Consider the following 20,871-nt stretch of genomic DNA (forward strand, 5'->3'; position numbering starts at 1 on the left):
TAAGTAACTTATGAGGGGTCAAATAAGGGTTTTTCATGATTCTGAGTTGATTGTTAACATTTATATTTTCACTTTTACATTTACACACAAAGTAGCTTTTATTTCACATACATATATAATACTCAAGAGTTATTTCTCATTCACAATGTCAGAAGTTTCAACAGTCATTGTCGATGTCTTCTTCAGACTCAACAACATCATGACTGCAGTTTCTGCATGTAATGCCATTACAGACTCCACAGGCCGAGATGCACGTGACCCCATTCTTCTTGCAGCTGCATCGCCGGTTGCTGCAATCTCCATGACAATTACAGCTCGTGAACTGCAATAGCTCCTCAGGAGCCGTGGGGTCCAGTGTTGGAACTGGCTCATACCCATGCACACCTATTGTCCATCCATAGTCACTGGGGTTCAGAGACATGCTCTGTAGAAGGATCCAGTCCCGGGTCTGCAGGTAGGCACGGAGTGAATGTTGTGCAGCTGCACCCTCTGTTGGAGGTAGAGTCTCTGGTTTGATCACTCCTGCCGCTGCCTTCCTTGAGAACATGTTGTACCGAATTTCACCCAATGTAGTATCTCGTCCATGGTAAATGTACTTGAAAATCGCAGTACCAGCCTGAATCACTGTTTCCTTGGTGGCTTCTGTGTCAAGGAAGATGTCGATGTACTCAGCCGCGTCCCCTTCGCAAAACCTTTAAAAAAGCACCAGGTCTATGTCAAGTAAAGTATAATGTAAAACAGAAATAAAATAATTATTATTTTTAACATTTATACTATGATGACAATGATTATAATTATTATTATTATTAGTATTAGTATTATTTGCCGACGTAATAGTAGTATTATCATTATTACCTGGCAAATAGAGTTGTTTTCCCATGACCAGCGATTGCAGAAACCGTATCACACCCCGTGAAGGCGTGACAGAAGAGCAGGTAGCTCTTCTGTGTTTCGGAGAGAGATTCTTTGATCTTTCGGACGTCATAAGAGCCGTTTGATGTGGTTAAGAAGAGTGGATGGTGGCTGTCTGAGCTATGGTGCACCAGCATTACCAGCACGTCTGCATCTTCTGCCCGCACCTGAAAATATAACAACATGTACAAAGCATAATGAACCGTTCAAGAACAGATTTAACTTTTCAACAGTGTGAATTCTCTTATTTTTAAATTACCCCATCAGCACCCGGGCTCCATCCAATAGTTATACTAACTGAAGACACAAATGGTACTGACCTCAACAGAGCCATCTGAAGCAGCAGCCAATGCCTCTCTCACAATTGAAGTGTCAGCATCATTGTCACACTGCTCCACAGTGATGTGATGTTTTCGGAAGGTTGAAGAGAGAAGGTGGATGAGCTCACTCTTGTTATGAGTGTTGTCCAGAAACTTTGCTCTTGGGGTCCAGTTGGACATATCCGGTCGAATCTGGAGATTACAGCAGGAATTCTTGGTACGCCGGATGTGGTCGTGATCTTTTGGTGATCTGCTGTAGCCATCAAAGACCACAATGATCTTCTGGGAGCAGCGGCCCAGATACTGCACGTAGCTCAGGTAACTGTTGGCGATCTCCTGCCAGGTCTGACGTTGTTCCCACTTCACCATGTAGACAAGCCATCCGCCATCAATTACGAGGGTGCAGCAGGGTTGGTTAGTCAAGTCAAGTGGATCAGTTAACGCCTTCAGGCTTGTATTTGAAAAGTCTGCCTTGTTTGCCTTGTTCATCTTCTGATCTTTGTTGCTGAACAGGGACAATGGGAAGGGAGTCAGCTCATACTGTAAGCTTGTCTCAACTGTCATATCCCGCTGGGCGAAAATGATCAGTCGGTTGAACAACTTTAGTGAGTCAAGGTGAATCTTTTTCTCGTTGACCAAGGGAAATTTTCTTCGTGATGACAGGGCTTTTATCTTTGACTTGACATCCATGGTCGACGTCACTGACTGTCCATCCAGCTTGATCTGCATCTCCATCCCAACTTCACCTGCTCTCTCAGCATTGACTGCGTCATCTCCAGTGCTTGTGAATCCTGTTGAGAAAGACACGAGCAACTCCTTGTCTCTATCGTTGTCGAATGGCTTGATCTCCTCAAACCATTTTAGGACAAGTTCAACTGCCTCTGCATCTCGCTTCATCTGTGTCTTGGCAAGGTCTCTGTGGACTGGAACATGTTTACTGACGTCCTCCTCCATCCGCCGGTTGACATCAGACAGGTGACTGAGGGTGAGCACCCAGCATTTGTGGCCAGAAAAACTGTTTCTCATTCTTCCTCTGCTCAGTCCACCTTGTGACTTGGCTGCCTTCATTAATGTCTGCTCAATGCAAATGTCACACCATGTGCCGGACCACTCATGACTTGAGTAACGGACAACGTGGTTCCCGTGGGCAGTGAGACGTTCTAAGGTGTCTTTGTAAGCAGGCAAAGTTTCTAGTTCCTTCATGAGTTGACAGTACAGCCGTGCGCCCTTGGCATACTGATGATGGCCTGCAGCGGCAAAGATGTGAAGCATCTTGGTAACAATGCAGGACAGATGCCCATTGTGGTCTGCAAGTCGCTCGGTTCTGATAAAGACCTTGATCACATCTACCATGTGGTGGTACTCCACCCAGAGTGCAGGTGTTCTTCCTCCTTTTGCGAGTCGTTTGAAGGTTTCTTCAAACCTTTGCTCAAACACTGGCACTACTGGGTCTGAGTGTCTGGCTCCCATCTTCCCATCAGCCACCTTCTCCATGAAGGTCTTCATGTCACCACGCTCCTCCTCAGTGAAGGCAAGTTTCATGATGTGTTGATAGATGGCTGCATCGATGAGGAGGTGAACACGGATTGCCTTGTCAAAACATCCTCCATCCATGATGTGGTTGGCTGTCGTACTTCCAGGATAGATCAACTGGATCACATCTAGTAGTCCAGAATCTTCCATGATGTTACCCATTGATCCAAGATAAGACTTCAGCAGGTGAAAACCACCCAACCTGGGAATGACGGGTAGATTTGCCTGCTTTATTATATTCACAGCCTTCAGCCAAATCGGAAGATCAAAGGTCACTATAGCGACCCCAGCGCGCCGTATGCACTCTTTCAGAGTGGTGAAGATGGTGTTGAGGTCATTAGGGTCTCCTTCAATAACTGGGAGGAACTCGATCTGTGTGCTCTGCTTTGCATCATTAGCATGGATTCTCTTCATCCAGCCATTCCAGTTGGAGTGTGGGAACTCAGTATCGTTGGCTTTGATCACCCACCCCGCTGCCCAGAGTGTGTCACCTGGAGTGAGGAGTGGCTGATCATGAGCCAGGTAGGAGGAAAGCTCAGCGAGGGGGAGAAACATGATCGCGTTCGTTCCTATCTGTTTCCTGTTCGTAAATGGAATAATCTTTACTTCAGTTCCTCTCAGGATCTTAGCTTTGTCGAGTGCCTTCAACTTCACCCGGGGGAAAGCTGCTGTTGTCTGTGGATCTGGCAAAGGTGGTGCCGGAGAGGTGACTTCGATCCAACCCATTGAGTGAAAGGGAGTGTTTCCGTGAATAGAGACAATGTTTAAATCTATATTGTCTCCAACAAACTGAGTGACTGCATTGTTTGTTTCCCCAACCTCCATAAAGACCACCTGATCATTACTTGACAATTCACTTTCACTGGCTGGCACTTTGGCTGTCATCACTGATTGATCCTCAAGCGCAGCATCAACCGCAACCTCATCATTGATCTGTTCATCGGTTTCCTCCACAATGGTGTCAAGAGTGCCAGAAGTATCTGGAACATCATCTCCACTCCTACTATTAAGGAAGCAGTATTTGTAGTTTTGTGTCTCCGTGTAAGACTCAGTGTATCCCAGCCGGTGGAACTTGTTGAGCATCCATTTTGACCCAAATCTATGATCAAGTTGTATGGCAAGCCCCATTTGGTGTGGCAATACTCCAGACCGAGGTCGACAGGCCTTAATAAAATTCTGCCCCCAAACGGCAACTCTTTCGTCTGTCTTGACAATCGGTCTCAAGAACATCTGAAGGCTTGCAGGAACAAGTGTCAGCTGACTATCGATGTCAGTCATACTGTGTGTGGTGGGGTATGACTTTGGACCTAAATCAATCAAGGCAATATCATTGGATATGAACTTGAGTGCCGTCTTTATGATCTGAGTCTTCTCATCTCCATGGTCAAGATTAGCATGATGCTCTCGCAGAATATTGTCGGTGCCATCTTTGAGACAGAGTACATCTTCCCTTCTTTCCTGTGTTGTGAAATACAAGGTGTCTTCGTATTTCTCTAGAAGTTTTATCTTTAGCCAATGCTTTGAATAAGAAAGGCTCTTCTCTGGTGACTGATCAAACTCCTGCAGCTTTTCATGGACTTGGTCCATGTTCATTACCCCATGCTCTAATTCTGAGTCTAACCATTCGCAGAATTCAATAAAAACTGCCTCTCGCTCCTCATCAATACTCCTCTGTCCTCTCTTCCTTTTTCCTTCCTCATCAGTCTTGGACAAACTGTCACCTCTCGCAAACATAAGTTTGCATCGCAAATGGTACAGTGTTTCTTCTGCTACCAAGTCGTTGATCCCTTCCAGGCATCCAGTGACTTCAGTGCCCCAGTCATCCCCGCGACTCCGTGCTGTCTTCAGCAAGCTTGCCTTCAGTGTATCTGCAGTCAAATTATCTGGCACTCTGTATTTCTTTCTAGCTTGTGCTGGATTATTTTTGTAGAGCTGGGCTGGTTGGTTGCAAAGAATGCATACATCCTTATACAGGAGGTCAACTGACTGTGATCTTCTAGAACTGCAGCCAGTTGATGAACTGAACTCACAAGTAGTGCGTCTTCTCTTCAACTTTGATGACTCTTTCTCTGCCTTTGATGCTTGAGCTGACTTCTTGGTGGTTGCAACAAAGTTGTTGTACAGATCATTTTTACACTTCTGGTGGTACCTCAGTTTTCCTTCCTTTTGAGCCTCCTTCATACGTTCCACAACAGTAACATTTTCGACAGTTTCTGCTTGTTTCAATAAAGTTGAGTATCCCTTTGGAGTTGCCTGTATGAGCCTTTCAGCTGGTGTATCCGAGCGTGCACAGATGAAGCAATTGAGCACAGGTGGAGTAACGTCTTCATCCATATTGCTAGACTCCATGTCCTGCAAAGTAGAAAATGAGATATATTTAGAAATTATTTTTCCACAAAGGAGTGTCTGTGGTGAAATATAAATGTTAACAATCAACTCAGAATCATGAAAAACCCTTATTTGACCCCTCATAAGTTACTTAAGGGCCGATTTAAAAAAAAAAAAATTCTCGAAAATAATTTTTCGGTACCCGAATTCAACAGCTTTTTTTCTGGGTTTCCCACGGGAGTTGACCTTCAACATTTTAACACATGTTATTACACACCTTTACAAACATATTGGTGAAGAAATTTTTTGGTAACAATTTAGTTAACAGATTTTCATATGTTTCCCTTACTATGAATTCCATCTCAACTTCGGATATTTCCGGCCGTGAAAAACTATCCGTATTGCTAAACTAAATATGTAAACCGCTTATACCATATTTCTGGCCGTGAAAAACTATCCCGTACGGCCGCGAGATTTCTAAAAAATAATTCTTCGTCAATTTTAGAATATTTGACGCCGTTTTCACTGTCCAAAACGCGTAATAATAATTGGTTCTGGTGTTTGATGACGACTTTCGTTGAAGATAACGAGGTTGGTCTTAACGTATTTTAATTACTAATGAGAGGTTTTATTAGATTATGAATCAAAGAACGACGGGTGAAACAAGCTCCTATTGAACTTTTTCGCATTTGTTTTATGCAAACTTCCGCATCCGGTCGATGGCTGTCTCCAGCACTCCATCCAGTGAGTGATTTCATTTTAGACATATTTTTGCAAATGCTCGACTCTCATTGGGTCCGGTGTTTGGTGACGCGTTTTGTTGAAGATAACCAGGCCCGTGCGGGCCGATGTTGGTCTTAAATTATTTCATTAATACATCGGAGGTGCATAAGATTGTGAATCAAACGACGACGGGTGAAAGAAATTCCTAATGAACGTTTTAAATTTGTTATGCATACTTCCGCCTCCGCAAGATGGCTGTGCCCACTGCGCTTCGGATTCTCGAGCCAAGGCATAATCAGGTTTTCAACATAATACGTACTCGTTTATTGACAACACCGGCTTCGCCGGCTATAAGTCAACATGCACATACGATATATGAAAACGTAGAAGAAATGTAAAAAATTGGGAATAAACGGCAATAAAATTAAGTCAACTATTAAATAACTAGTATAAAGCCCGTCAAATATGATGGGTTGGAACAGTTTATTTGATGGTGCAGCCGCGTGAGCACGCCAAAGTCTGAAGCCTGGGCCTAGTGACAGGTGTGCTTGTATCTTCTTTATTTAATATGACACGACTGCAAAGCCGCAATGAGCCGGCGAAGCCAAAACCTCTTGCCACTATTTTACCCATCACTATGGCATCAGTGGGTTAGGTAGTTGGTAGTAGGTAGGTGTAGTAGGTACCGTACCTCGTTCAAAATGACACCATTTGCATTCTGGATGAGATTAAAATTTATATAATTTACTTCTTGTTTAATTCGGTGAATTCCGTCTCAACTTCGGATATTTCCGGCCGCGAAAAACTATCCCCTACCGCTGCGAGATTTCTAAAAAATAATTCTTCGTCAATTTTAGAATATTTGACGCCGTTTTCAGCCTCCGAAACTGTAATAAGCTTTTTTGAAATATTTTTTGAAATGATCGAATCTCATTGGTTCCGTTGTTTGGTGACGATTTTCGTTGAAGATAACCAGGGCCTGTGCGGGCCCGGGGAACGAGGTTGGTCTTAAACTAATTTAATTACAAATTAGAGGTGCATAAGATTGTGAATCAAAAAAAGATGGGTGAAACAAACTCCTATTGAACTTTTAAAAATTTGTTGTGCATACTTCCGCATCCGCAAGATGGCGGCCTCCATTGAGCGATTTGGTGCGTCAAAGCTTCGAAATTCTCAAAGGATCCAGCAAAATCTGGCTTTTCAACATAATACATACGCGTTCATTCACAACACCGGCTCTGCCGGCTATTAGACATCCTATAGACGTGAATGAACACTCGGTTTACTCTGCGCACTTTGCACATCACGTTCAGCGAATTTCACCTCCCTGTGCCTTGTATTTATTGTGATAAAAAAAAAAATGCTTCCATTCACCGACCTTGACTTTGAGGCTCGGTTCGCAAGCCACCGTCTACATTTCCAATGTAAGAGACATAATTACTCTTCTTTTGGGTCTTTGGAGTCCTCAGGGTCTTTTGGGTCTTTTGGGTGTTCAAGCTCTTTTGCATCCTTGGGATCTTTTGGGTCTTTTGTGTCCTCTGCGTCATTTGGGTCCTCAGGGTCTTTTGGGTCATTTGAGTTTTTTGGGTCCTCTGGATCTTTGGGGTCCTCGGGTCTTTTCGGTCATCTGGGTCTTTGGGGTATTTTGGGTCTTTGGGGTAATTTGGGGCTTCGGGGTCCATTGGGTCCTCAGGGTATTTTTGGTCTTTTGGATTGACATCCTTCAGACGTAAATTAACACTCGGTTTACTCTGCGCACTTTGCACGTCACGTTCAGATAATTTCACCTCCCTACGCTGCCGTGTATTTATTGTAATTAAAAACAAAACCGCTTCCGTATGCCGACCTTGAGGCTCGGTTTGCAAGCCACCGTCTATAATTCCAATGTAAGAGACATGAATACTCTTCTTTGGGGTCTTCAGAGTCCTAAGGGTCTTTTGCGTCCTCTGGTTCATTTAGGTATTTTGGGTGCTCAAGCTCTTTTGCATCCTTGGGATATTCTGGTTCATTTTTGTCTTCGGGATATTTTAGGTCATTTGAGTCTTTTGGGTGCTCCGCATCGTTGGGGTCCTCGGGTCTTTTCAGTCATCTAGGTCTTTGACGTATTTTGGGAATTTGGGGTAATTTGGGTGTTTTGGTTCCACTGGGTCCTTAGGGTCTTTAAGGGTCTTTTGGATTGTTTGGTTATGTGGGGTCATTAAGGGTCTTCAGGGTATTTTGGGTTTTCAGGAACTTTTTGGGCTTCTGGGTCTTTTTGATTTTTTTTGGTCATTGGGGTGTTTTGGGTCTTTAAGGGTCTTTGGGATATTTTGGGTCTCTGGGGTCTTTGTGGTCTTTGATGTATTTTGAGTATTTGTGATTTTTCGGTCTTCTGGGTCTTTTGTGTTTTTGGGTCTTCGGGGTCTGTTCGGTCTTCTGGGTCTTTAAGGGTCTTTGGGATATGTTCAGTCCTTGAGGTATTTAAGGGTCTTTTGGGTCTTTGGGGTATTTTTCGTCTTCATGGTCTTTTGGGTCTTCAAGGATCTTTGGATCCTCAGGGTCTTTTGGGTTTTTGGGTCTTTGGGTTATTTAGGGTACTTGGGGTCTTTGGGTTATTTAGGGTATTTGGGGTCTTTTGGGTCTTCGTCGTCTTTTGGGTCTTTAAGGGTCTTGGGGTCTTTTCAGTGTGTTGGGGCTTCAGGGTCTTTATGGGTCTTATGGGTCTTGGGGTTTTTTCAGTGTTTTGGGTCTTCGGTGTCTTTATGGGTCTTTGGAGAATTTTGGGTCTTCAGGGCCTTTTGGTTTTTTGTGGTATTTTGGGTCTTTAAGGGTCTTGTGGTCTTTGGGGTATTTTGGGTATTTGGGGTATTTTGGGTCTTCTGGATATTTAAGGGTCTTTGGGGTCTTTTAAGTCTTCAGGGTATTTTGGGTCTTCATGGTATTTTGGGTCTTCATGGTATTTTGGGTCTTTAAGGGTATTTGGTGTATTTTGGGTCTTTAGGGTCTTTTGGGTATTTAAGGGTCTTGGGGTCTTTACAGTCTTTTGGGTCTTCGGGGTCTTTATGGGTCTTTGGGGAATTTGGGGTCTTCAGTGTCTTGTTTTTTTTTTTTTTGGTCTTTTGGATATTTAAGAGTCTTTGGGGTCTTTTGGGTCTTCGGGGTCATTAACGGTCTTCAAGGTCAATTGGGTTTTTGGGGTCTTTGGGGTCCATTGGTTCTTCAAGGACTTTTCTGTCTTTGGGGTATTTGGGGACTTTTGTGTCTTGAGAGTCCTTGGGGTCTTCTGATTCTTAGGGGTATTTTGGGTCTTCAGGGTATTTTGGGTCTTGAAAGTCCTTGGAGTCTTTTGGGTCTTAATGGTATTTTGTGTCTTTAACAGTCTACAGGGTATTTTGGGTCTTCGGGTATTTTGGGTGATTGGGGTCCATTGGGTCTTCTGGGTCCTTGAGGTCTTTTGGGTCCTCAGAGTCCTTTTGGGTGTTAGGGTCTTTTGGGTATTTGGGTCTTACCAAAATTTGGGGTCTTAGGGTATTTGGTGTCTTTACAGTCTTCAGGGTATTCAGGGTCTTTTGGGTCTTCAGGGTATTTTGGGTGTTTGGGGTCCATTGGGCTTTTCGGGCTTTTGGATCTTCAGGGTATTTTGGATCTTCAGAGTCCTTGGGGGTCTTCAGAGTCCTTGGGGTCTTTTGGGTCCTCTTTGTCATTTGGGTATGTGGGGTTGTTTGGGTCTTTTGGATCCTTGGGGTCTTTTGCATCTTCAGGGTCTTTGGGGACCATTGGGTCTTCAGGGTCTTTTCAGTCTTTTGGGTATTTGGAGTATTTTGTGTCTTTTGTGTATTTTGGGTCTTTGGGGTATTTTGGGTCTTCCGAGTATTTCGGATGTTCAGAGTCCTTGGGGTCTTCTGGGTCCTTGGAGCCTTCTGGGTCTTCATGATCCTTTGTGTCTTTAACAGTCTAAAGTCTAAAGGGTATTTTGAGTCTAAAGTCTAAAGTCTAAAGGGTCTTTGGGTGTTTTGAGTGTTTGCAGTCCATTGGGTTTTCTGGGTCTTTGGGGTTTTTTGGGTCCTCAGAATATTTTAGGTCTTTTAACCGGTGGACACACAGTCGTGTTCAAAGATTGCCCCTTAACCCCACACTCAAATCCCTCCTAAAGCACTACTCAAAGCATTTGAAACCTAACCTTATGAAGGGGGACAGTCACACACACACACACACACACACACACACACACACACACACACACACACACACACACACACACACACACACACACACACACACTGTTTTATATGGTAGATACTGCATTGCTGGAACATGACAAAAAAACCAGAACAGTACTTGTACCTGTGCCTGAAGATGTACAAGACTGACGATGCCAGGTTAAGTAAGGCGCCATCACTGGATAGACTCTCCTCAGTCATATGGGGATTATTCTGCCCCATTGACACATATGCAACCACTCACCCATCAAGAACGTAGTTATCGAAGTGTTCGGGGAGTGAACGTGCTGACCTCCTAATAGGAGGTGACGTGGTGGCTGTGCTTCCATCACAATGGCATTGAACCTGGATATCACAGGGATGACCAAGCAAAAAGGGGAAAATAGCTGGAGGAGTACTTAATGTAAGAACCCATTCAGCTGGGTTGAGAGAATGGGAGGTATGTAAAGTGGATCAGGGGGAGCAATACGTGGCCCCTCCAAGTCACCTTCATCGCAGAGAGAATCATCACAGGAACCTTTGTGCGGATGCCTGATGGCAGGTATGGTCCACGTGGGTACCTTGTAACACGCAGATTGTCGTACACGGTACGATGAGCATCGAAGTTGAGAGCCAGCAAACTTGCAGACTCGTCCACAGACACAAGCAGGTAACGATCCCATGCTCGAGACTTGGATCTATCGGAGTACAAGTACAGCAGGTCTCCAACAGCATGGCTTCGAACCTCGACAAAGCGATAAATGGGCCCCTTGTCCAGTGTAAAGGATCCCCACTGCCTAATGGGGAAGTCTATTTAGGCTTAGGCTATGAGAAGGACAATCAAATATCAAACCACACCTGTAAGTCAACCTGGGCAGCACGACCTCGTAGATAAATGTGCCCACGAAAGTCAGTGGTGGCACAAATTTAGGCATCACTGCACAGCTTCTGCAGGCAGCTGTGTCCACTCTGGACAAAGTTGCACATTATTTCCACACCAACATAGTTGTACATAGTGGGACTTGGTTGTACATAGTGGGACATAGTGGGACATAGTGGGACATAGTGGGACATAGTGGGTGGGTTGTACATAGTGGGACTTCCACAACAACATAGTGGGGTACAAAGCCAGAAGCAGTGAAATTCCACGATAAAAGCCAAGTATGTACTATATAGACTGTGTATACAGCATACAAATTAAAACAATGCACGTTCAGCTGCAGCTGGCACTTTCCACATAAATAAATAATGAATTATAATGATCCCAAATTTTTGCAGGTGGCAAACAATAAATGGCTTGAAGTAGCAAAAACATAATTAAATACATGTACATTGCATCAAGAATACCGAGGAATGGAATGGGAGTCATTATGTGCTTGTGAACAACTCGGTGGCTCCTAACTGAATTTTACTGGGTTTTTTTTTTTGTGAAATTACCTGCATTTTACTGTTTTTCTTTATCAAATTACCTGCATTTTACTGTTTTCCTTTGTCAAATTACCTGCATTTTACTGTTTTCCTTTGTCAAATTACCTGCATTTTACTGTTTTCCTTTGTCAAATTACCTGCATTTTACTGTTTTTCTTTATCAAATTACCTGCATTTTACTGTTTTCCTTTGTCAAATTACCTGCATTTTACTGTTTTCCTTTGTCAAATTACCTGCATTTTACTGTTTTTCTTTATCAAATTACCTGCATTTTACTGTTTTCCTTTGTCAAATTACCTGCATTTTACTGTTTTCCTTTGTCAAATTACCTGCATTTTACTGTTTTTCTTTATCAAATTACCTGCATTTTACTGTTTTCCTTTGTCAAATTACCTGCATTTTACTGTTTTCCTTTGTCAAATTACCTGCATTTTACTGTTTTTCTTTATCAAATTACCTGCATTTTACTGTTTTCCTTTGTCAAATTACCTGCATTTTACTGTTTTCCTTTGTCAAATTACCTGCATTTTACTGTTTTTCTTTGTCAAATTACCTGAATTATACTGTTTTACTTTGTCAAATTACCTGAATTTTACTGTTTTTCTTTGTCAAATTACCTGAATTATACTGTTTTTTTCCCCCGTCGCACTGCGGGGTGAAAGGGGGACTATGGTTTTCCCCTCCGTCCGTGCGTGCGTGCGTGCATGCGTGCGTACGTGCGTGCGTAAGCGAAGGACCGAATTCTAATTTGGTGTGTGGGTGCAACGCACGTCAAAATCCAAGATGGCCGCCGCCATGTATGTCTGACGCCATGTATGTCTGAACCTTGTGAGCAGAATATCTTGAAAAATAAGCGAAGTACCAACTTCTAATCTGGTGTGTGGGTGTATCTACGCATAAGGAAGAACACTATTGAAAATTGGGTCGCCACATCAAAATCCAAGATGGCCGCCGCCATGTATGTCTGAACCTTGTGAGTGGAATATCTTGAAAAATAAGCGAAGTACCAACTTTTAATAATCTGGTGTGTGGGTAATCTGGTGTGTGGGTGTATCTATGCATAAGGAAGAAAGCTATTGAAATTTGGGTCGCCACGTCAAAATCTAAGATGGCCGCCACCATATATATGTCTGAACCTTGTGAGCAGAATATCTTGAAAAATAAGCGAAGTACCAACTTCTAATCTGGTGTGTGGTTGTATCAAGGCATAAGGAAGAACGCTATTGAAAATTGGGTCGCCAGGTGAAAATCCAAGATGGCCGCCACCATATATATGTCTGAACCTTGTGAGCGAAATATCTTGAAAAATAAACGAACTACTAACTTCTAATCTGGTGTCTGAGTGTATCTACGCATACGGAAGAACACTATTGAAAATTGGGTCGCCACATCAAAATCCAAGATGGCCGCCGCCATGTATGTCTGAACCTTGTGAGTGGAATATCTTGAAAAATAAGCGAAGTACCAACTTTTAATAATCTGGTGTGTGGGTAATCTGGTGTGTGGGTGTATCTATGCATAAGGAAGAAAGCTATTGAAATTTGGGTCGCCACGTCAAAATCTAAGATGGCCGCCACCATATATATGTCTGAACCTTGTGAGCAGAATATCTTGAAAAATAAGCGAAGTACCAACTTCTAATCTGGTGTGTGGTTGTATCAAGGCATAAGGAAGAACGCTATTGAAAATTGGGTCGCCAGGTGAAAATCCAAGATGGCCGCCACCATATATATGTCTGAACCTTGTGAGCGAAATATCTTGAAAAATAAACGAACTACTAACTTCTAATCTGGTTTGTGCATGTATCTACGCATATGGGAGAACGCTATTGAAAATTGGGTCGCCACGTCAAAATCCAAGATGGCCGCCTTGCGTCTTCCACTTTGTCAACTCGCATCACTTCACCGACGGGGGACCTAGGCGTAACGCTTGTTCTTTATCAAATTACCTGCATTTTACTGTTTTCCTTTGTCAAATTACCTGCATTTTACTGTTTTTCTTTGTCAAATTACCTGCATTATACTGTTTTTCTTCATCAAATTACCTGCATTTTACTGTTTTGCTTTGTCAAATTACCTGCATTATACTGTTTTTCTTCATGAAATTACCTGCATTTTTCTGTTTTTCTTTGTCAAATGACCTGCATTTTACTGTTTTTCATTGTCAAATGACCTGCATTTTATTGTCAAGTTGATGAGCTATTCAATAAACTGACTGAATCAGATTTCATCCATGTGCTGCATAGGTGTTATAGTGCATTATGATATGTCATGACGCTCGATTTTTGTGCCAAAAGTGATTTTGTTGCAGTTTTGTCAACTTTTGGGGGTAAAGTAACAGAAAAATTAGGGGTTGAATTTGTTCGCTAACTTTTGTGGTATTGGGGGCCCTTTAGGGGGGGGGGAACCCCCAAAAATTGCAAAATCTATATCTCGGCTCCTAGACATGCTAGCTTCATGATCGTGGTGTCTAGGATAGGGTTGTTTCTGGGGGCGCCGAGTTCAATTATGATGTTTACAAGATGATCTGAGGTCAAGGTCATAGGCTCAAGGTCACCACAGGGTCATAAATGACCCCAAAAAGTTTAATCAGCCAAAATAACTGAACTATGTCATATAGTACCACTTCATGTGGGTTTTGTTGGGTGAGAAATTCAGTGGTGACATCTTTTTTTACATTCGAGGTCATGATAAGGTTATAAACTAGGTCATGGTCAATGTCATTTGGGTGGGTGAAAATGTGGCGAAAACAAAAAAATGTCACATCTCATGATATACCGTGCAACTACAAAACATTAGTTTTGACACATAAATGCTGAGCCAGCAATCCATCTTCGTGGGTGGATACCATTTCTGGATCACGCTCATGGAGGGTTCTACGCAATGCTACACACAGTCCCTTGAGCGCACTTGGAGGTAGTTCTCCGATGACGACGTCCAGTTTAAGCAGGAGGATGGCGAGAGCATTCATGATGTGGTATTCCACACCTCGCTTGTAGCTCTTGCCGCTGTATATCCCTCTCAGCGCTGCTGAAGAATAGATACCTGCGTCTACTGCTACGGTGTCTTGGCCACTCCCCTCTGATGTTTTGCCAAGTCCATGAAGTACAGCAAAAATGACGTGGAGAAGTCCAGCCCTCAGGACCCAGTTCTTGTTCTTGACAGACTCCTTCAGCTGAAGTGCCCTTTGATAGAGGTCGAGATCAAGAGTGATCAGAGTTCTTCTTTCAGGACCAACAACCACTGCCAATATGTCTTGTGCCAAACAAAGAACATTGTAAAGAGTACCATAATCAGTGGGTTTTTTTTTTTTTTTTTTTTGTATACTGAATCGAGGCTCGTGAAAGAGCTGACATTTACTTCACAAACAAATCAACCAGACAAACAAAATATAAAAAAGAGGGAGCGGAAGACAAGAGAATGGGAAGCACACAAACACTTGAGAGCACACAACATTTGAGAGTAGGGAGATGTGTGGGAGGGAGAGGGCTCGGGGGGAGGAGGCGTGGGAAGGGGTGGCGGGGTGGGGGGTGGGAGAAGTATAAAACACAAGGACACCAAGGACTTCCAGGTCAGAAGTTGGTATTTCAAAAAGTGGAATTGGGGTGAAATTATCGGGGATAGAAAAGATCAAGGTTTTGGATGGGGGAAGATAAGAGATGGTGGTGAACAGCTGTTTTAAAGACCTGGAGGGTGGAGTGGGATTGAAGAGAGTGAGGGCGTTTGTTCCAGAGGCGGGAGAAAAGAGGAATGAAGGAGCGAAGGTGAGCAGATGTTCGAAACAGCGGTGCCACAACTTCCACATTGGTTTTTGTCGGTAGCTGGTAGCCATTCTGATTTTTTATGAGGAGGTGCTGCGTGGCTGCCCAAGTTGGCATCACGTCTTCTTTCTTCAATCTTTTCTTCCCCTTTCTTTCTGTTACTTCTAAAATCATCTCGGTTTTGTCTCCAACATCTGCAGCATCACTGACATCTCCAACATCTGCAACATATCTGGAATCTCCAACATCTGCAGCAGCTCTGGAATCTCCAACATCTGTAGCATCTCTGGAATCTCCAACATCTGCAACATCTCTGGAATCTCCAACATCTGCAGCATCTCTGGAATCTCCAACATCTGCAGCATCTGTGGCATCTCCAGCATCTGCAGCATTTCTGGAATCTCCAACATCTGCAGCATCTGTGGCATCTCCAGCATCTCCTCCACCATCATCAGTGTCAGGTGCCTTAGGCAGGGGTGTATTGGCGAGTAGGTTGGCTAATGCCCACGTGTGGGTGAACTTCGAGTACTTTTTTAGTAGGTCCACTCGCCGGCTGAAAGGGTAACTGGGGAACCTGATTGGAGTCAGTTTGATCTCAAGCTCGTCTCGGTAATTGATTTGCATTTGGAGGGGTTTCTGAGGGGGCTTGGCAGGGATCTGCAGTGGTTGATTGATGAGTTCTCCATCTTCATCCCGCTGGAAGAGCACCAGCAACGTCCCGTGAAAGGTGTTCTGTCCATATGCTGTGTTTTCTAGAAAGTCAATGTTGTCTATAGCAAACCAGAGAGGGACATTTCGTTTGACAAAGTCTGGGAAGCAGTACCCTCCAGTTGACAACATCCGCTGCTGCACTGCGAACTCCACCCTCTTCTGAAGATTGAGTATGTGTTGGTAGTCACTTCCTATGTACACCGTGGACAACGTAGAGACAAGGTTTTGATCACGTACACGGGAATGAATTGCCAGGGGAAGGCCAATTGAGAGCGGGGTTTCCACTGTTTTTTTGAACCCATGAGAAGTCTTCATCTTGACTTGTCTGTGACTTCTTGAGCTCTGCACTATCAGCTGGCACACAACATCCACATTCTTCTTCACTTCTGCTTCACGCTGTCCTGAGATTATTCTAGCTTCAGAGCCATACATGATATGCATTATTAAAAACTCTAGCATAGGGGGATTTTCAAAGTTATTGCAGTCGCCTGTGAATTTCCAGTCTCTTGCGCGGAGAACCTCCTTCCTCAGGGCACGAGATAGATCAATGAGAACCCATGCATCTGTGTCTGCAGTTGCAAACTCAACGGCTTGCCCCACTGACTTCTTCCTCATAACTCTGTGGCTGTGAGTAGGATTGGGAGGCTCAACAAATTCAACCTCTGGCACATGCTGTTCAATCAATTCCTTCAGGTGCTTCTTGTGATTGTCACTTCTCTCCTCATAAATTTTCTACTCCTTCAACAGGTTGATGTAAAAGTTGTTTAATTGATTCATGCTAAGGACACAGTCATCTATACTAAGGGAATCTCTCACATACACAACAAACTCAGCATCACACACATTTCTCACATGTCTATATGCATCGCTATCTCCCCGTTCCTTGCCATGTCTGTCTGCAACCCTGATACAGTCTCGATGGTAGTACTTTTCTAATGCTGATGCATCTCCAGAGTCCGACAGTTCAGCTAGACTCGATCTGACTAAGTCATCCTCGGTAGCCTCTTTGATTGCTAGAAGTCGTTGACCCATAGAATCCGATACTACTCTATGCAGCCCTTGTGATGATTTTGGACAAAATGAACATGTGGAGAACATACATTTCTTTTCCTTCGGAAGCACCTTACAACCTTTCTGTCTTAGAGGCCTAATTGCTGCGTCAGATTTCTCTGTCTTGGGTGGCCGTCCACGTTTTGGAGCCATTGGCACAACATCGGAGGTAGAGGATGCATGAGAAGACGTTGGTGTTTGGGAATGAGCGCGTTTTCTACACATCTCTAAGTTGGCCTTATTTGCAAGAGGTTTGCGACACTTGCTGTGATAAGAGACATTACGTAAATCTGACTCCGACAAGCTACTTAAATGATCTGCCAGCGATTTGAGGTTCACATCACCTAGACTAGCCCGCTCTACAACCCTTTCTTTTAGATCTCGCACGAGTGATATATCATGTTTATCAACAAGTTTGTTATTCACAGAGTCTCCCTCTTTGCAAATGATGCAAATCCTTATTTCTTCAGATTTTCGTTTCGACATTGCAGAAGGCAGGTTGAAATGCTCAGAGCTTCACTTCATGGACACGTTCGCAGCAATACAGCGACACACCTGGAAATAAAGAAGAAAAAGATAAGCAAAATATGGCTACATCAACGTTTTGGCATTTAGCCAGGATATAGTGCATTATGATATGTAAGAAAAAGGCCTGTTGGATGATTTTTTTCCCCCCAAACTGATTTTTGTGGTTTTGGCAGACTTATGGGGTGAACCAACCGAAAAAGTAGGGGTTGACCGCGAATGTCGAAAAGGATGTCACGACTGAATTCCTCACCCAATAAAACCTATATAAAGTGGTACTATATGATATAATTCAGTTATTTTGGCTAATTTTACCTTTTGGAGCCATTTATGACCCTGTGGTGACCTTGAGCCTATGACCTTGACCTCAGATCACCTCATAAACGACATAATTGAACTCGGCGCACCCAGAAACCCTATCCTAGACACCAAGATCATGAAGCTAGCATGTCTAGGAGCCGAGATATAGATTGTGCAATTTTTGGGTGTCACCCCCCTAAAAGGCCCCCCAAAATACCCGAAAAGTTCGCGAAAAATTCCAACCCCTAATTTTCCTTTTAATTTACCCCCTAAAGTTGACAAAACTGCAAAAAAAATCACTTTTGGCACAAAAATCGAGCGCCAGCCCTTTTTCTTACATATCATAATGCACTATTATGTGTAGCAATGCATGAAGCTGCGCCCATGCAGCACATGTATGCTGTACATGCAGTACCATGTACATTCATGCATGTACCCATGCAGCACATGCTACCTGTGTCCATAGGCTACCATGTACATGCATGTATGTACCCATGCAGAACATGCTACCTGTGTCCATGGGCGGTCATAGTGATTCTGGGGCATGGGCAAAAGCGAAGGATGGGGCTCCCACACACACACCCTTTATTCCCACCCAACTCACTCTGAACAAGAAGAAGAGGAAAAAGACATAAAAGCTCATAGCCACCGCCATGGTTTTTAGTAATTTTGCTGTACGGAGTTAAAGGCTGTCAGTCGGCCATCTTTTATCAGATGACAAAACAAAATCTTCTGCATACATATTCTCATGTATCGTCTTTGTGCCAAGTTTGAAGAAAATCGGTCCTTGCATGTCCGAGAAATGGATGGGGACACGTCTAAGTAACTAAGATGGCCAGTCGGCCATCTCGGATCTGATGTCGTAAAAAATGACATGCATTTGTAACCCGTCATTCATTATCTGTGTGCCAAATTCAACAAGATCGGTAAATCCAAGTCCGAGAAATGGTTGAGGGTGTGTTTAACATCGGATTTTTTACAACTAAAATGGCCGCCTGTCGGCCATCTTTGATCGCATCGAGAAACCGAACGATGTGCATATGTATACCGTAATGTGTTGTCTTTGTGCCAAGTATGAACAAAATCGGTCAATACAGCTCCACGATATGGTTGCGGATGCACGAACGGACGAGACCAAATCAATAAGCCCCCGTTTCGGACTATAAGTCAACGGGGGCTCATAATGCGCCCAATTTTCACAATCCATGTCCGTTCAGTAAAGCACCGCAGTTTGCGATTTGACTTGACTCTATTCTCCAATATTCACCAAACAATACAGAAAACGTAGAGCTTTCACTTATGTTACGTGCTCCTCCCCAAACCCCGGTCACGGTGTACCTCCGAGCCCCGAAAGGAGTCATGGCAGAAAGATGTGTTACTATGTGTGTCAATGACCAAGGGTGAAACCACACCAACCGATTGTTACCAAAAAACAAGTATTGTATTAATGCCACACAAGAATAACAGCACAAGTACAATATACTTTCAATTGCACAACCAAAATACCATATAATTCCTATGATGGTACCATCAGTTTCTTACTCAATAACTCACTGTGCTCCAAGTGAGCAAAAATAACATTCCCCAAAGTCTCTGTCCCGGCACCAAGCCAAAGTCGATCCACGCTCCGGTGATCGCAAAAAAAAGGTCGTATCGAGACCAGAATCCAGGTCGGCTGACAGTCAACGCTGCCAAAGAGGCGCAAAGGTGCACCCAAAAGGCGACTGGGAAATCATACCCTCGGGTATGAACGTTCAATGGCTCCCAAACGGGACCGCAAATTCCCAATCGAAATCCACGTTACACACACAAACCAGGCTAACGGCTGGGTGCGGTGAAATGGCTGGAGCGAGGTGAAAAGGCTGGAGCGATGCGAAATGGCGGGAGCGAGGCGAAATGGTGGGCGAGCCCGTAATTGAGGCGTACCTGCTCTCCAACAACAATTCTCTTCGGAATCAACCGCAAAACCCATCACGCAGGTTTATCTGTCACAGCGATCACAACTCTGTCGCAGGAATCCCTTTCCCGGGAAAACCAAATGTTCGCTTGTGACCCACGTTCGCCAGCGTCGGCTCAAGACCTCAAAGCAGCTTAGCTTCTTCTCGCCGACCTCTCTTGCTCTGATTTTTTCTTCCTCCTCTTCTTCCTCCGGTTCCTCCCGATCCGGTTTCCGGTTTCTTTTAAAACACTAATTTTTCACCTTTTGAAAAAAGCTATCTCCATTTCACTTAAACGATAACAATAATAGTACATGGAACTAAAAATGTTTACAGTGGATGAAAACCACAACGACGGAAGTGACAAATCCGTAACACTCCCCACCCTCAAGAAAGAAAGTTTGAACATAGTGAAAACTTTCTTTTCATGCAAAAACCCTTTTTAACAAACAAAAGTAAAACTTACACCCAAATGATCAATTCACGTGAGCAACAATAATTAATATTCCCCAGAAAAAAGCAACAAAACTTCCAAACACCCTACAGGAATTTTCAAAGTGAGTTCACTCTGGATAAAGCATCAGCAACGACATTGTCCCTGCCCTTTACATGCTCAATTTCCAAGTTGAACTCCTGCAAAGCCAAACTCCATCTCATCAATCTCTGATTTTTATTTTTCATTTTTTGAATGAAGGTTAAGGGGTTGTGATCAATGAAGACTTTTTTAGGAAAGGTAGTAGTTCCCAGATACACCTCATAATGCTGAAGCGCTAGCAGGAGAGCAAGGGTCTCTTTTTCCACAGTGGCATAATTTGCCTGATGTTTGTTAAACTTTTTGGAATAGTAGCACACCGGGTGATCCACGCCATCCTCATCTTCCTGTAATAGAACTGCCCCAGCCCCCACATCACTTGCATCAATGGCCAACTCGAATGGTTCTTGAAAATACGGCGCTGATAGGACAGGAGAGCTCATTAATATCGCTTTGACGTGGGCAAAGGCAGCCTGGCATTTGTCATCCCAAACAAACTTGGTCTCTTTCCTCAGCAAATTCGTTAAAGGGGCTACCACCTCAGAAAAATTCCTGCAGAACCGCAGGTACCAACCAGCCATACCCAAGAATCTCATAAGCTCCTTCTTCCCTTTTGGGTCTTGGAAGTGATCAA

General features: G+C 43.7%; 1 protein-coding gene across 1 annotated transcript; it reads right to left on the bottom strand.

Annotated features, from left to right (window-relative positions):
• Positions 1-48: 48 nt before the first annotated feature.
• On the bottom strand, positions 49-16,925 carry LOC144890764 (uncharacterized). Its single transcript, XM_078772574.1, has 8 exons — positions 16,746-16,925; positions 15,205-16,625; positions 14,270-14,606; positions 10,576-10,787; positions 10,260-10,360; positions 1,233-4,702; positions 856-1,079; positions 49-692 (listed from the first exon to the last, which is right to left on the bottom strand). Exons 1-8 carry the CDS (start codon positions 16,923-16,925, stop codon positions 158-160), a joined length of 6,480 nt encoding a protein of 2,159 aa, XP_078628700.1. The 3' UTR covers positions 49-157.
• Between the last annotated feature and the right edge of the window lie 3,946 nt (positions 16,926-20,871).

Source organism: Myxine glutinosa, chromosome 2 (genome assembly GCF_964187855.1).
Source record: "Myxine glutinosa chromosome 2, kmMyxGlut1.1, whole genome shotgun sequence".
Lineage (NCBI taxonomy): Eukaryota > Metazoa > Chordata > Myxini > Myxiniformes > Myxinidae > Myxine > Myxine glutinosa.

Coding starts and splice junctions, on each gene's coding strand:
- LOC144890764 (XM_078772574.1), bottom strand. CDS start 16,925: ATGGGTCAACGACTTCTAGCAATCAAAGAGGCTACCGAGGATGACTTA. Junction 16,626..16,745: donor ATAGCGATGCATATAGACAT/GTGAGAAATGTG, acceptor TTGAAGGAGTAG/AAAATTTATGAGGAGAGAAG. Junction 14,607..15,204: donor GTGGAAGTTGTGGCACCGCT/GTTTCGAACATC, acceptor CCTCTATCAAAG/GGCACTTCAGCTGAAGGAGT.